Source organism: Coenobita brevimanus, chromosome 24 (assembly GCF_032717465.1).
Source record: "Coenobita brevimanus isolate Jiangsu-jjx chromosome 24, ASM3271746v2, whole genome shotgun sequence".
In the NCBI taxonomy this organism is placed as follows: Eukaryota; Metazoa; Arthropoda; class Malacostraca; order Decapoda; family Coenobitidae; genus Coenobita; species Coenobita brevimanus.
In genome coordinates this window covers 6,923,778-6,936,441 of record NC_136977.1, presented here as the reverse complement: position 1 = coordinate 6,936,441, position 12,664 = coordinate 6,923,778, and the positions used below count along the sequence as shown (strand labels likewise).

At 49.1% G+C, this 12,664-nt stretch overlaps 2 protein-coding genes across 5 annotated transcripts in view; one reads left to right on the top strand and one right to left on the bottom strand.

Moving 5' to 3' along the window:
• LOC145393485 (proteasome subunit beta type-2-like) overlaps positions 1–4,909 on the bottom strand; it is a 41,055-nt gene extending 36,146 nt beyond the window's left edge. Inside the window, exons 1-2 of one of the 2 annotated variants that reach the window (XM_080267604.1) lie at positions 4,759–4,909; positions 1,647–1,721 (exon numbers count right to left, since the gene is read on the bottom strand). In XM_080267604.1, the coding sequence (XP_080123730.1) occupies positions 1,647–1,721; positions 4,759–4,780 (97 nt within the window). In that variant the 5' untranslated portion in view covers positions 4,781–4,909. Of the gene's footprint in view, positions 1–1,646; positions 1,722–4,720 lie in introns of both variants that reach the window. The other variant, XM_080267605.1, reaches the window with a different exon arrangement.
• A 7,638-nt stretch (positions 4,910–12,547) lies between these two features.
• Eb1 (microtubule-associated protein RP/EB family member 1) overlaps positions 12,548–12,664 on the top strand; it is a 41,886-nt gene continuing 41,769 nt past the window's right edge. For all 3 annotated transcript variants that reach the window (XM_080267603.1, XM_080267602.1, XM_080267598.1), the window contains exon 1: positions 12,548–12,641. The gene's annotated coding sequence lies outside the window, so the exon portion shown is untranslated. The remainder of the gene's footprint in view (positions 12,642–12,664) is intronic.

Here is a 12,664-nt window from a genome sequence, read left to right as displayed (position 1 = left end):
TCTATGGTTGTTCTCCTTGTTTCTTATTTCTAACCTATCTAGCAAAAAAAAAAAAAAGGCCAGCACCACGGCTCCATGAGGGTCCAAAGTCTGCTGGCACACGGCGGGTTAAAACTACACCGTATGGTACATCAAAGCTTAAGGATGTCTTTCATAATACAATACTGAAGTTTTTACATTACGCATAATCTAGCCACAATACCATGAAATGACCATTAAAAAAAAAAAAAAAAAAAAAAAATCATACCAGAGATAGTTATTCAATCACCCATTACCAGTGCTAGCTATGCTTGCCTAAATTCTGAAAGTATTTTTGGCATCATAGGCAATGAGTAGCTTGGTAGCTTTCCCTTTTTACTACTATTACTATTACTACTACAATAACTTATCTATAGGCACCTCTGAAAGTCATTAACATCTTTTTCATATGTTCATATAGGTGGGTAGATTTAAAGCAAAGGAATGCTCTGATCTCTCTGTAAAGCTGCCTGCGATGTAAGTCTAGGTAGTGCAGCAATTACGTCCTTATGCTAATGCCCTGTACTGTAGTAAACTTTCATGGGTTGCAGGGAACACTGGTCTACAGGAGGTATTCTTTCTCTTCTATCCAAAATGATAATATTAAGCACATCTCTATCCTTGGTAAACAATAAGTCTTTTATCAATGCACTGAACAAGCTAAGTTTCTTCAATTAAAGACTGTATATGCTTAACAAGTTTCTTCAATCAAATACTGGACAATGTACTGCACAACAATTTTAACATGCAGCAACAGCACAGTATTTACTAATAAAATCTCTCAACAATTACAAAACAAAATTATATTTTCATACACTGAGTACAGGTATATATTCTACCTGGTAAATATGTTTGTGCGACAGCAACTGACCTGCATATGTCTAACATGGGTGGGCAGCTCTACTACTGGCAACTGATGCATAAATCTTAAAGCCATGTTTTCTGGGTGCTGGAGGGCAAATGATCTGCACAGCTGAGCAACATCACCTATTCACTGGAGAAGCAACCTTCCCTCAGCCAATGCTTCATTCATTGACGGTGCTGCAAAGGGACTCCACGTGGTGGCATAAAAAAACCAGGCAGCAGACATACAAACATTTCTATATCCCTAAATTGTGGAGAGCAGGTAATGGGCAACTTCAACTTACAGTTCACCAGGTTAATGTCCAGATGAGCCTGGGGTAACAGTAACACAAAGAACAAAATGCACTGGTAAGAATGTAAACTAAGCACATGCAGAAAGTTGCTGGAGTGGCTGTCTATGCATGAGTGTGTCTATGTCAAAGCAATCCCAACAGTATGTGAACATGTGAGAACACATGAAAGAACATACTCCTGCATCCTTTATACATGTCCACTCTCAGATGCGCTAAAACCTAACAAATCAACACATGATTCATAAACACAGTATTGTTGAGTAACGCAGAACATCAGGAGCATTACAGCACTATACAATAAAAATTTCAAGATACTGTACTTGTTTCCACACACAGTATTTGGTGAAAAGAAATCTACTGCACATCATACATACCACCTGAACCTTATCTGAGGCTTACATTCACCAATACAGTTCATTAGCTGATAACTGAATGGAAAAGAAAAACAATTACAAAGTTCGTTATCCTTACCTGCTTTCTGAACCATAATGCTCTGGATCTGACTCATATCTGTTGCTATCAGCACAAAGTCATCAAACTTAATACCTGTAATAGAGACAAACATTTAGTAAATGCCACAGAAGTGTTTTGCACAGTAAGAAGTACAGTACTTCAACTCTAAAATACCAATAATTTTTCTTAACATACTTAGTCAACGTTGGGTCTGGTTAGTACTTGGATGGGTGACCGCCTGGGAACACCAGATGCTGTTGGCATAACGTTCTCCTTATGTGTCAAGTGGGGTTGGTGGAGGATTAGTGCCCCTCCCTGTAAAACAATTAACTCTAAGCCCTTGGCCACCCTGTTTGGGATACATGGTGTCTGGCAATGAACTTAGTCAACTTTGTTGATGCTGCTGAGTAACCCCAGTACATCTGGCCAAGATGACCCATCAACCACAGAAAACAAATGCCTCTACATGGCTGTCCTATGCAGTGAACTGGTGTTTCCATGTGGCAGACAGTGCCTTACCACAACGAGGTGCATGGAAGTGTGCAGAGGTTTGGTTCTTGGATGGATGCTGCATTTTCATCTCTTCACCCAATAACAGGGGCACCACAGCAGGCCCAGTATCACCCCATTACAGTACTTGGTTATATAGTTCACCACCCAGCACTGTTAAATGGTTATGTAAATGTTACACCAGTGATGATTTTTTTCATAACCTGTACCATTACTGAAATTCTAATAAGATAAAATGCACTTCTACCTTCGTGCTGGTTAAAGAAAAAGCTATTTTTAGTTTACTTACTGAGACAGAAGTACCGGTAAACAGTATCATAAACCACTGGAATATCATAAACCACTGGAACCAGGAGCGATATGGTGTACGACTTTCTAGGTTTTGACGTGGATGACTTCCATGCGTGTCGCTGTGTGGCTGGCGAAGACGTTGATGTGGACGGAGTGCGTGAGTGGTTGGATGATGAAGAGGGCGATCCTGGGTATCAGATAATGTCTGATATCGAGATCGCAACTTCAGTTGCCGGTACAAGTAGGCCTACCTAGCTTGAAGATTCTGACGAGGAGAGTGATGAAGATGTGGACTCCTCTCAGCGCACCACTACTCCAGCCATCCCCAAGCTGAGCGCACTCCAGGAGCACGTCAAGTTCATTCCTGACTACCTAGAACACCCAGACTGCGACAGGGAGATGGGGCCCCTGGGACTTGTTGAGGAAATGCGCGCTTTCAGGCAGTGCATCATCAATCGTCAGAATCGCCATTCCTTACGTCAATCAACCATTGACAGATGCTTCGGGCCCGTGATCCCCGCCATGCCCAGCCCTGGCTCCACACCGCTGCGTCCCCAAGACAGGCCTTCACCTCCGAGTCACAGCCCAGCACATCGACTACGGTGGTCGCCATTGGACGTGAGTTTGCGTCTGTCTTCAGGGTCATCTGCAGTAAGTAGTCCATCATCACGTCCCAGCGATGCGTCCCTCGGCCACCTGCAACACCTACTCTCTGACTCTGACAGTGAATAAACAGCAAAAACTCGCCACTAGACCACACGGGAATTTACAGTGTTGTGCCGTGTAAAGAATAGAATGTACAGTGTTAAGAAATCAGAATTCAGAGTGCAAAGGATTAAGTGCAGAGTGCTACCGTACAGTGGAGAGTTTCAAGTGCAAGAGCAAGTAAGAAAAGAATGTGCAGTGTTAAGAAATTAGAATTCAGAGTGCAAAGGCTTAAGTGCAGAGTCCAACAGTGGTGAGTTTCAAGTAGAGCGCGTGAGAAAATGCGCAGAGTTAAGAAATTAGAATTCAGAGTGGAATGGATTAAGTGCAGTGCAACACTGGATTACTGTAGGTGCCTCAGGTGCACCTTATTATTGTCAGAGTCTGAAAGGAGGCAGGTTATTCACCGCGATGGTCACGAACTTGTTGTAAGTACCCTAAATACTGCTAAATACATTCCATACTCACCTCTAAATCGTCATTCTCTGATTCCTTTTCACTTATTTCATGCTTTGTCCCTGATTTGTGTGAATAGGGTCTTAAATAGGTGCTACACATGTCTGATAGGGAGTTATGTAGGTGGTTTTCTGAGTTAGGGTCCATATGTACCAGTCTAGGATGCAGGGTCCCAGTATTTGGACAATCCCACTTTTCAGACACGCTGGGGATGTGGCTTTACTGTTGCTCATTTCGAGAAGATTTTTGGAAGAGACCTACTCCTTCACATTCTCACTAAGGTTAGTAGATTTGGTTTGGTTAGGTAAGATTGGGTTAGGTTTGGTTTGGTTATGGTTAAAACATGTTTTTTCTGATGATTATTTTTTTATTTGCAATTTTCACCTACATCCCCAGTTTTGCTTCGTTTTTCCTCATTTCCCCACCCAAAACCCCATTCCAACGGACCCCTTAAATTGTAGTGGAGTGGGGGAAAACGGCAAACGAAGCATTTCTGACAGAAATGAAGGTCAAAATCACGTGAATCACAACAAAAACCATAAGAAAAAACATGTTTTAACCATGAAATCGAATACGGCCCTCTTAGTAATATTTCCATCCATCCATCCATTGCCAGACGCCATGTATCCCAAACGGGGTGGTCAAGGGCTTAGAGTTAATTGTTTTACAGGGAGGGGCACTAATCCTCCACCAACCCCACTTGACACATAGGGATGCCAACAGCATCTGGTGTTCCCAGGCGGTCACCCATCCAAGTACCCAACATAAATGGTCATAATTCGTAAAACTACGCTGAAGAACACTGAAAAAATACAGCAGGTCCCAGAAATTTTGTAGACATACAAAGGTAATGATTTATGATACCAAATTTACTCATTATTAAGACAAAATAACTGCCTTAACAATGAGAAAGATCCAGCTGAACCTATGATGTGAAAAATAACAAATATTCTATGAAGACGTTTCAGTACGAAGTTTCAAAGGCCTACATCGTTAGAGTAAAATATCAATGTCAAAAATATATCTGGTTGTTTCCACTTCCAAAAACCAATCACCGGTACTTAATATGAATGTCATAATTATGAAGTCACTAGCTGCTTCCTTAAAACCTGCAAGCTGTTATTCCTTACCTTGATTTAAATCAATACATCATCACTCAGTATCTTACCAATGAGGCATTCAAGAGCCATTTTCAAAATATTGAATGACAACTATCCTTCACAGTATGAAAACAGGAATAAGTAAGCTCTCTCCACAACTCTCGGTGACTTGCTTCTTCTTTCTCTTCTTCTTCTCTATTGAGTCCGGTCCGGCGGTCCAGCCTCCTGCCAATGAGCCCGCTTACCTGGCGAATTTGTTAGCGTAATTTTCCCACAGCTCTCCAGTCTCCGCCTTACTTTCTTATCTTCCACACTCTTTAAAAGAGCTAGCTTTTTCTTATTGTAACGTGCTCCCTACGTGTCAAGTGGGTTGGTGGAGGGTTAGTGCCCCTCCCTGTAAAACAAAAAACTCATAGAGTCAAATGTCCACCCCGTACGGGATTATGGCGTCTGGCAATAGATAGATAGATTTATCAATGGCATCCCTCTTCATGTAATAAAAATAATTCGCACTTGGTTGTCCATTCCGGGCCCCTATTATACCATTTATCACCGTTCAAGTTTTCCATTATCCATTCACTTTTTAACTACTACATTAAAATCACCCAGCGTTTCATGTTGCATTCCCCACTGGCTTTATACATAGCCTATAAATAAATATATATATATATATATATATATATATCTATATATATATATAGATATATATATATATATATATATATATATATATATATATATATATATGAAATACCGACCCGAAGGGGAGACCACAGGGAGGCACGTAAAGGGCCCAGACTAGACGGGCCTACGTTCCTCGCCACCGTGCGCCCCTCTTCCCCTCAACGGAGCCAGCAGGATGAATGCAACTCTGCCACACTACTCTCCAGCTGGACCAGCACCCATCAGGATCAGTGTGGGACTTGTGCTCTCACAGTTCCCAGTAGGACAGTGGCAACGTCCACCGTACTTCCCTCATCTACAGACCCAAGCAGGACAGCGACGATGTCCATCGTGCTTGTCGGGGAGGGAACGTCCACTGTACTTCCCTCCCCGACTGGCACGACGGTCGCCGCCGTGGTTCGGCTTTGTCATGGGATGGTAGGTGAGGGAAGTACGGTGACCGTTCCCTCCCCAGCGAGCCCGATGGGCGTCGTCGCGGTCCTGCTTGGGTCTGTAGGTGAGTGAAGTATGGTGGACGTTCCCTTCCAAGCAAGTATGATGGACATGGCCACGGTCCTACTAGGGACTGTGAGAACACAAGTCCCACCCCGATCCTGGCAAGTGCTGGTTCGGCTGGAAAGTAATGTGGCGGTGTGGTGTACTTCCTGCTGGCTCCGTTGAGGGGAAGAGGGGCACATGGTGTCGGGGGACGTAGGCCCGTCAAGCCTGGGCCCTTTACATGCCTCCCTGTGGTCTCTTCCTGGGGTGGGTATTTTGTCATCCCATCTGCGCGCCTCCCTGTGGTCTCCCTTTTAGGTGGGTATTTCACCACCATCGTGGGTGAAAAAGTCACGTTCCCGTGGCTATGGGTGGTAGGTGTCTGATGCAGACGTCTGGTGGGATGGCGTGAGGTGGAGAAGGAGGGTGCCCCAGTGGTGCGTTGGTCGGTTTGGGTCCTGGTGTGGGTAGCAGACGATTTCGGGGGTGGAGGTATGGCTCAACGGAGCCAGCAGGAAGTACATCGTCCCGCCACACTAGGCCTACTCTCCAGCCGGACCAACACTCGCCAGGACTGGGGTGGGACCTGTGCTCTCACAGTCCCCAGTAGGACCGCGGCAATGTCCACCATACTTGCTTCACCTACAGACCCAACCAGGACCGTGACGACACCCACCGTGCTCGTCAGGGAGGGAATGTCCACTGTACTTCCCTCACCTACATGCCCCGCTGGGAGCAGGACTACAGCAACACCCACCCATGCTTGCGGTGGAGGGAACGTCCACTGTACTTCCCTCACCTGCCATCCCAGGGCAAAGCAGAACCACAGTGGCGCCCATCCTTGTCTTCCACCCCTCACCACCCGCTTCACCTGCCCCCTCTCGACCACTTCGCACCCACTCTCCCACCCAGCAAGCCACACCACCCGTGGTGTTTGTGTTTTCCTTCCTTGCTAATGCTGACCCGGTCACGAATTAAGGACCGGTTGTACCGTAACCGGACCCGAGAAGTCGGGACACAGAATACGCTGCATAACATATATATATATATATATATATATATATATATATATATATATATATATATATATATATATATATATATGAAACACCAGCACCAAGGGAAGACCACAGGGAGGCACGAAAAGTGCCAGAGCCAAACGGGCATACATCCTCTGTCACAAGACACCCCTCTTCCCCTCAACGGAGCCTGTGGGAAGTACGCCTCTCCAACGCACTACTCTCGGGCCACACCAGCAATCGCCAGGATCGGGGTGGGACTTGCTCCTTGACAGTCCCAGGTAGAACCGCAACAACGGCCACCGTCTGTGTCAGGGAGAAGATGGCCACCATATGCTTTTCATCTACCACCTCCTTCAGGACCACGGCAACGGCCACTGTCTGTGCCGGGGAGGGAATGACCACTGTCCTTCTTTCACCTGCAGTCTGTGCTGGGAGCAGAACCGCGTTGATGGTCATCATCCACGCTGGGGAGAGAACGATTACCATCCTTCTCTCCTGCTGTCCCAGGGCAAGGAAGAACCATGGTGACAGCCACCGTCTGCGCCGGGGAGGGAATGGCCACCATCTTTTCCTCATCTACCACCTCCACAGGGAGGAGGACCGTGGCAAAGGCCACTGTCCATGCCAGGGAGAGAACAGCCACTGTCCATCTCTCACCTGCTCTTCCAGGGTCAAACGGAACTGCGGTGGCGCCCCCTGTGCCCATCAGGGAGGGAACGGCCACCGTCCTTCCCTCGTCTGCTACCCCTGTGACAGCCCTTAAGGGTAACATCCCTTGCTTGCCTCACCCCTCCAGAGGCCGAGTGGGACATCCCCCTCGCTCTTCCCACAGTGCTAGCCCCCCAGCAAAGCTGCAGCTGGAGAGGATCTGGAGTGGCCTTGTAGTGAGTCTGGGGATACACTCCCAGCAGCCAGCGACCCTACATCATCCCTCACTGTTGGACTCCCAGAGGAAGAGATGCTGCAGGCACCCCATGACGGCCTCCCAACCCGAGTGACGCCGCAGCCCTCAGCCACCCAGGGGCATCCCCAGGACTCCCGGCCTAGACCTCCCCAGCTCCACCAACAAGCAGTCCTCCCCCCGGAACAGGTGCAAGGAAGCGTGCCTGCTCGCCCTGTTTGGCCCTAGTCCTGAGGGCCGACCTACCCACCGAGACCCCACCAGGGAAAGGCCTCCCTCTACGCTGCCCAGCAGCCCACATTGGACGACCTGGCCCCTGACGGTAGTCCCGTGCGTCTTGCGAGAGAATGCGACTGACGGGAACCCTCCCACACCTGGATGACACCTGCAGCTGCCCAATCACTGGTAGCCCAACCCGAGTCCTCTGTGTCTCTGATAGTATATTTAATCTGTACATTGTATCGTTTCCAGCATTGTGTATCTTTGTGGTAATATAAGTGTAAAGTTGGTTGCCCCGAGTTTTTATGCCCTGTTCCTCTAGTTGCATGCTCTAGACCCTTGAAGGGAACCCCAGACCAGTCGCTCGCACACAGAGAGCAAGGAGTTGAGCTCTGTACACGCAGCATAACATATTGATCTTTGAACACGTAGCATAATATATATATATATATATATATATAGATAAATAGATAGATAGATAGATATATTATACGTGTTTAAGGATCAACTTGATGTCCTCTGAACATGAGCGACTGAGCTGGGGTTCCCTTCGAGACCGGGTCTAGAGCATGCAACTAGAGGACCAGGGTATGAAAACTCGGGTCAACCAACATTATTGCCTTAGTAACAACACAATACTGAACACAATATTAACACTATGCATTGTACAGGTAAAAGTCACAAAAAGACAGGTGGACTCTGGTTCGGGCTGTTATGGTCTTGGGCTGCTCACAGGTGTCGTCCAGGTGTGGGAGGGATCTCGTCTGGTGTGCTCTCCCGCAGGAGGTATGGGACCACTGCCAGGGGCTGGGTCGTCCGGAGTGGGCTGCTGGGCGGTGCGGAGCGAGACCCTTCCCTAGTGGGGCCTTGGTGGTGAGGGCAGCCCATGGGACTGGGGCCGAACAGGGCGAGCGGGCATGTTTGGTTGCACCTGCTCCTGGAGGAGGACTGCTTGCCGATGGGGCTGGGGAGGTCATGCCCTGGAGTCCTGGGGACGCCACTGGGTGACTAGGGGCTGCGGTCTTACTTGGGCTGAGTCACCGTCAGGGGCTGCCTGTGGTGTTCCTTCCTCCTGGAGTCCGATAGCAAGGGACGTTGTCAGGGCGCTGGCTGCAGGGCATGGATCCCCAAACTCACCACAGAGCCTCGCCAGATCTCCTCCAGCTTCAACTCTGTTGTGGAACTGCCTCTGTGGGGAGAGAGAGAAGGGTGTCCTGCTCGGCCTCTGGATGGGTGGTGAGGCAAGCAAGGGGTGTCCTCTGAGGGGAGTCACAGGGGCAGCAGACGAGGGATATACGATCCCTCCCCAACCCGGACGGTGACTGTCGCCATGGTTCTACTGACCCCTGGGACGGCAGGTGAAGGGCGTACAGCGGCCAACCCTTCCCTGGCGCGACTGATGGCCGTTGCTGTGGTCCTGCCCTTTTCTGGGGTCACAGCAGAGAGACGTACAGTGGCTGATCTCTCCCCAGTGTAGATGGTGGACATCACTGCAGTGCTGTTCCCAGCAGAGGCTGCAGGTGAAGGGCGTATGGTGAGCGGAGGCTGCAGGTGAAGGGTATATGGTGGCCGACCCTTCCCCACTGCGGACGGTGGCCATAGCCACGGTCGTGCAGGGGGTAGTGGCTGAGAAGCGTACAGTGGGCGACTTGTCCCTGATGCGGATGGTGGTCGTCGTTGTGGTGCTACCTGGGACTGTATTGCTACAACTCTCACCCCGATCCTGGCGAGTGCTGGCCTGGCTGGAGAGTAGTCTGCTGGAGCAGCATTCTTGTGTCTGGCTCCATTGAAGGGAAGAGGAGTGCAAGGTAGTAGGGGACATAGGCCCGTCTTGACTGGGCCCTGTGCGTGCCCTATGCCCGTCCCTGTGGTCTCCCCCTGGAGTTGGTGTTGCGACGCCCTGTCCGTTGTTCCTCCATGGGGTGGGTGTTGCATCACCCCTTCCGTGGTCTCCCGTTGGGGTTGGTATTTCAATATATATATATATATATATATATATATATATATATATATATATATATTTATATAATCTCATCTCAGCTGTTTGATTGTCCACTGCAGGACCGGCCTATCCCTACCGAAGTGGGGACGATACAGCCAATGTGTCTCTACCAAGTGGCTTAGGCTGTCTGGCAGAGATTGTATGTAGAGTGAGAGGTGCTTGTAAGTGTAACTGTGGTGTTGGAGTGGATTTCGATGCGTGTGTAGTCTGCGAACCAAGTGTAATCGGCCCGTGTAAGCCAACTGGGTGCAAGCATACTTTATAGTATGCAACACTGGTTCAACCATAGCACCCCTTGTGTCCGCCAATGCAGTACGTGGCCAGAAGAACGCTCCCAAAGTTTATTACCCTGGCGGGGCGCGAACCCTCGTTCTTCAGTGTACGAACACGCACACTTAAGCACTGTACCACAGAGGCTCCTCTCTCTCTCTCTCTCTCTATATATATATATATTCATATTTTGTGTGTGTGTTAAGTGCCCACCCCCACGGGAAGCCCAGGGAGCGGTGTTGCAACACCCACCCTATGGAGGACCCGCGGCCAAGGTGACGAAATACTCACCCATAGGGGAAGCCATGGGGAGGCGCATAGAGCACATAAGGGATCCGAGCCAGAGGGTCCTACGTCCCCTGCCACCATGCGCCCCTCCTCCTTTCAAGCAGACCCAACGAGAGGTATGCAGTGCTGGTACATTATACTCCAGCCAGACAGCACTCACCAGGATCAGGGTGAGTCTTGTCTCAACACAGTCCCAAGCAGCACTGCGATGACGGTGTACACGCCGGAGTAGAGACGGCCACTGTATGCCCTGCAGCTGTTACCCCCTGTGGCCCCACGGTGATGGCCACTGTATGCACTGGGCAGGACGTGACGGCCACTGTACACACGTCGGCTGCAGCCACCCCTGGGACCAACCCTGCAGTGACGGCCATTGTGCGCATCGGGGAGGACGTGATGGCCACTGCACACGCATCAGCTGGTAAGCCAGGTAGAGGCAGTACCGCGATGACAGCAACTGTATACACCGAGGAAGGGACGGCCACTGTACGCCCTTCATCCACAGCCCCTGAGACTACCCCTCTGGAGGAAGTCCCTGGCTCGGCCCACCACCCCTCAATAGGCCAAGTGGGACGTCTCTTTCTCCTCACAGGTGCAGTCCCACAGAGGAGTTGCAGATCGAGGAGTTGTGGCAAGGACCCCTCCCAAGCCCGGGGATCCATGCCCTACAGGCCGCCCCTGGACGACACCCGCCGCTGACGTACGCTACGAGGAAGGGACACTGCAGGCAGCTCCTGACTGCAGTCCGACCCTGTGGAGATTATGCAGCCCCCAGACACCCAGGGGCACCCCCAAGACCCCGAGGCGGGGCCTCCCGAGCCCCATCCGCAGACGACCCTCCTCTAGGAGCAGGCAAAGGTAAGCCCGCCTGTTGGCCCTGCTCGACCCCAGTCCAGAGGGTCACCTCCCAGGTCGAGGCCCCACCAGGAAAGGGCCTCCCTCCAGGCCGACCAGCAGCCCCATCTGTTCGATGTCATCCCTGGCAGTAGTCCCGTGCCTCCTACGGGAATGCGCGCCCGACTAGCTACCTCCCACGCGCGGGCTCCACCTGTAAGCAGCCCAGCCCCCAGCAGCCCGGGCCAAGGTCTATCAGCCTGACAGGGTCCCCCCTTAACCTGTTTATGTACTGTACATCATTATTGTGTATTGTAAAGATTGCACTTAGGGCAATATACCGTACGTGTAAGATTGGTCAGCCGAATTTTTATGCCCTGTTCCTCTTGTGTATTCCAGTTCCGGTCTCGAAAGAGAACCCCGACACATTAACTAGTGTTCTTAGGACAAGAAGTCGACCTAAAAACACCTAGCATAACAGTGTGTGTGTGTGTGTGTGTGTGTGTGTGTGTTCACTCGCACTTCTAAATTTTCCTCAGGCACACCTCACATTTCTCTCTCTCCATTTGTTCTACATCACTGTCTCCTCGACTACTAAAGGGCGTGTGCCACCCACGAATTTATAACCAGTGACTGTATATAACTTTTTGCTGAAGAAGGTGTGTGGCATGACCTAACACCTTTCGTTGTATGTGTACACTACATACTTTTACAACTCCTCCTCGTTTACTTCCTTCTCAGACTGTTAGCCTCCCCTCCTTTTCTTGCACGATCCATGTTTTGAGATCACCTTGCATTATTACCCCTCCCACCTTTTCTTTTTATTTATTCTTTGCTGAATACTCCCGACTTGCAGTTGTGGTAAATTTCAAAATGTGCATTCACTATTCATTATTTATTCTTCTACAGATGCATTTATTTAGTACTATTGTGTAAATCAAAACATACCTTATATCAGTTATTATTCAAGTAGCAGGATCAGACATGAAAAACTTTAATAATTTTAATTAATTTTAACATTTCAGTTTCCTTTTAAAACGCTCATATGATTCAGATTCATAATTAGTAAAATGTTCTACTCAAGAGAATATAAAATGAAAGCAAGCAACCCTAATAATGATACATGATACCGTAAAATTCGTATGGAAAATCGGGGAAGGTGATGCGCATCATGGCCGTCACCTGTCATTCCCGAGCTGAGGTGTTCTGAGTGTGGTAATCTGTATTGTTTTCCACCTCGTACGGCCAATACTTGTGAGTAAGGAGAGGTTTTTTGT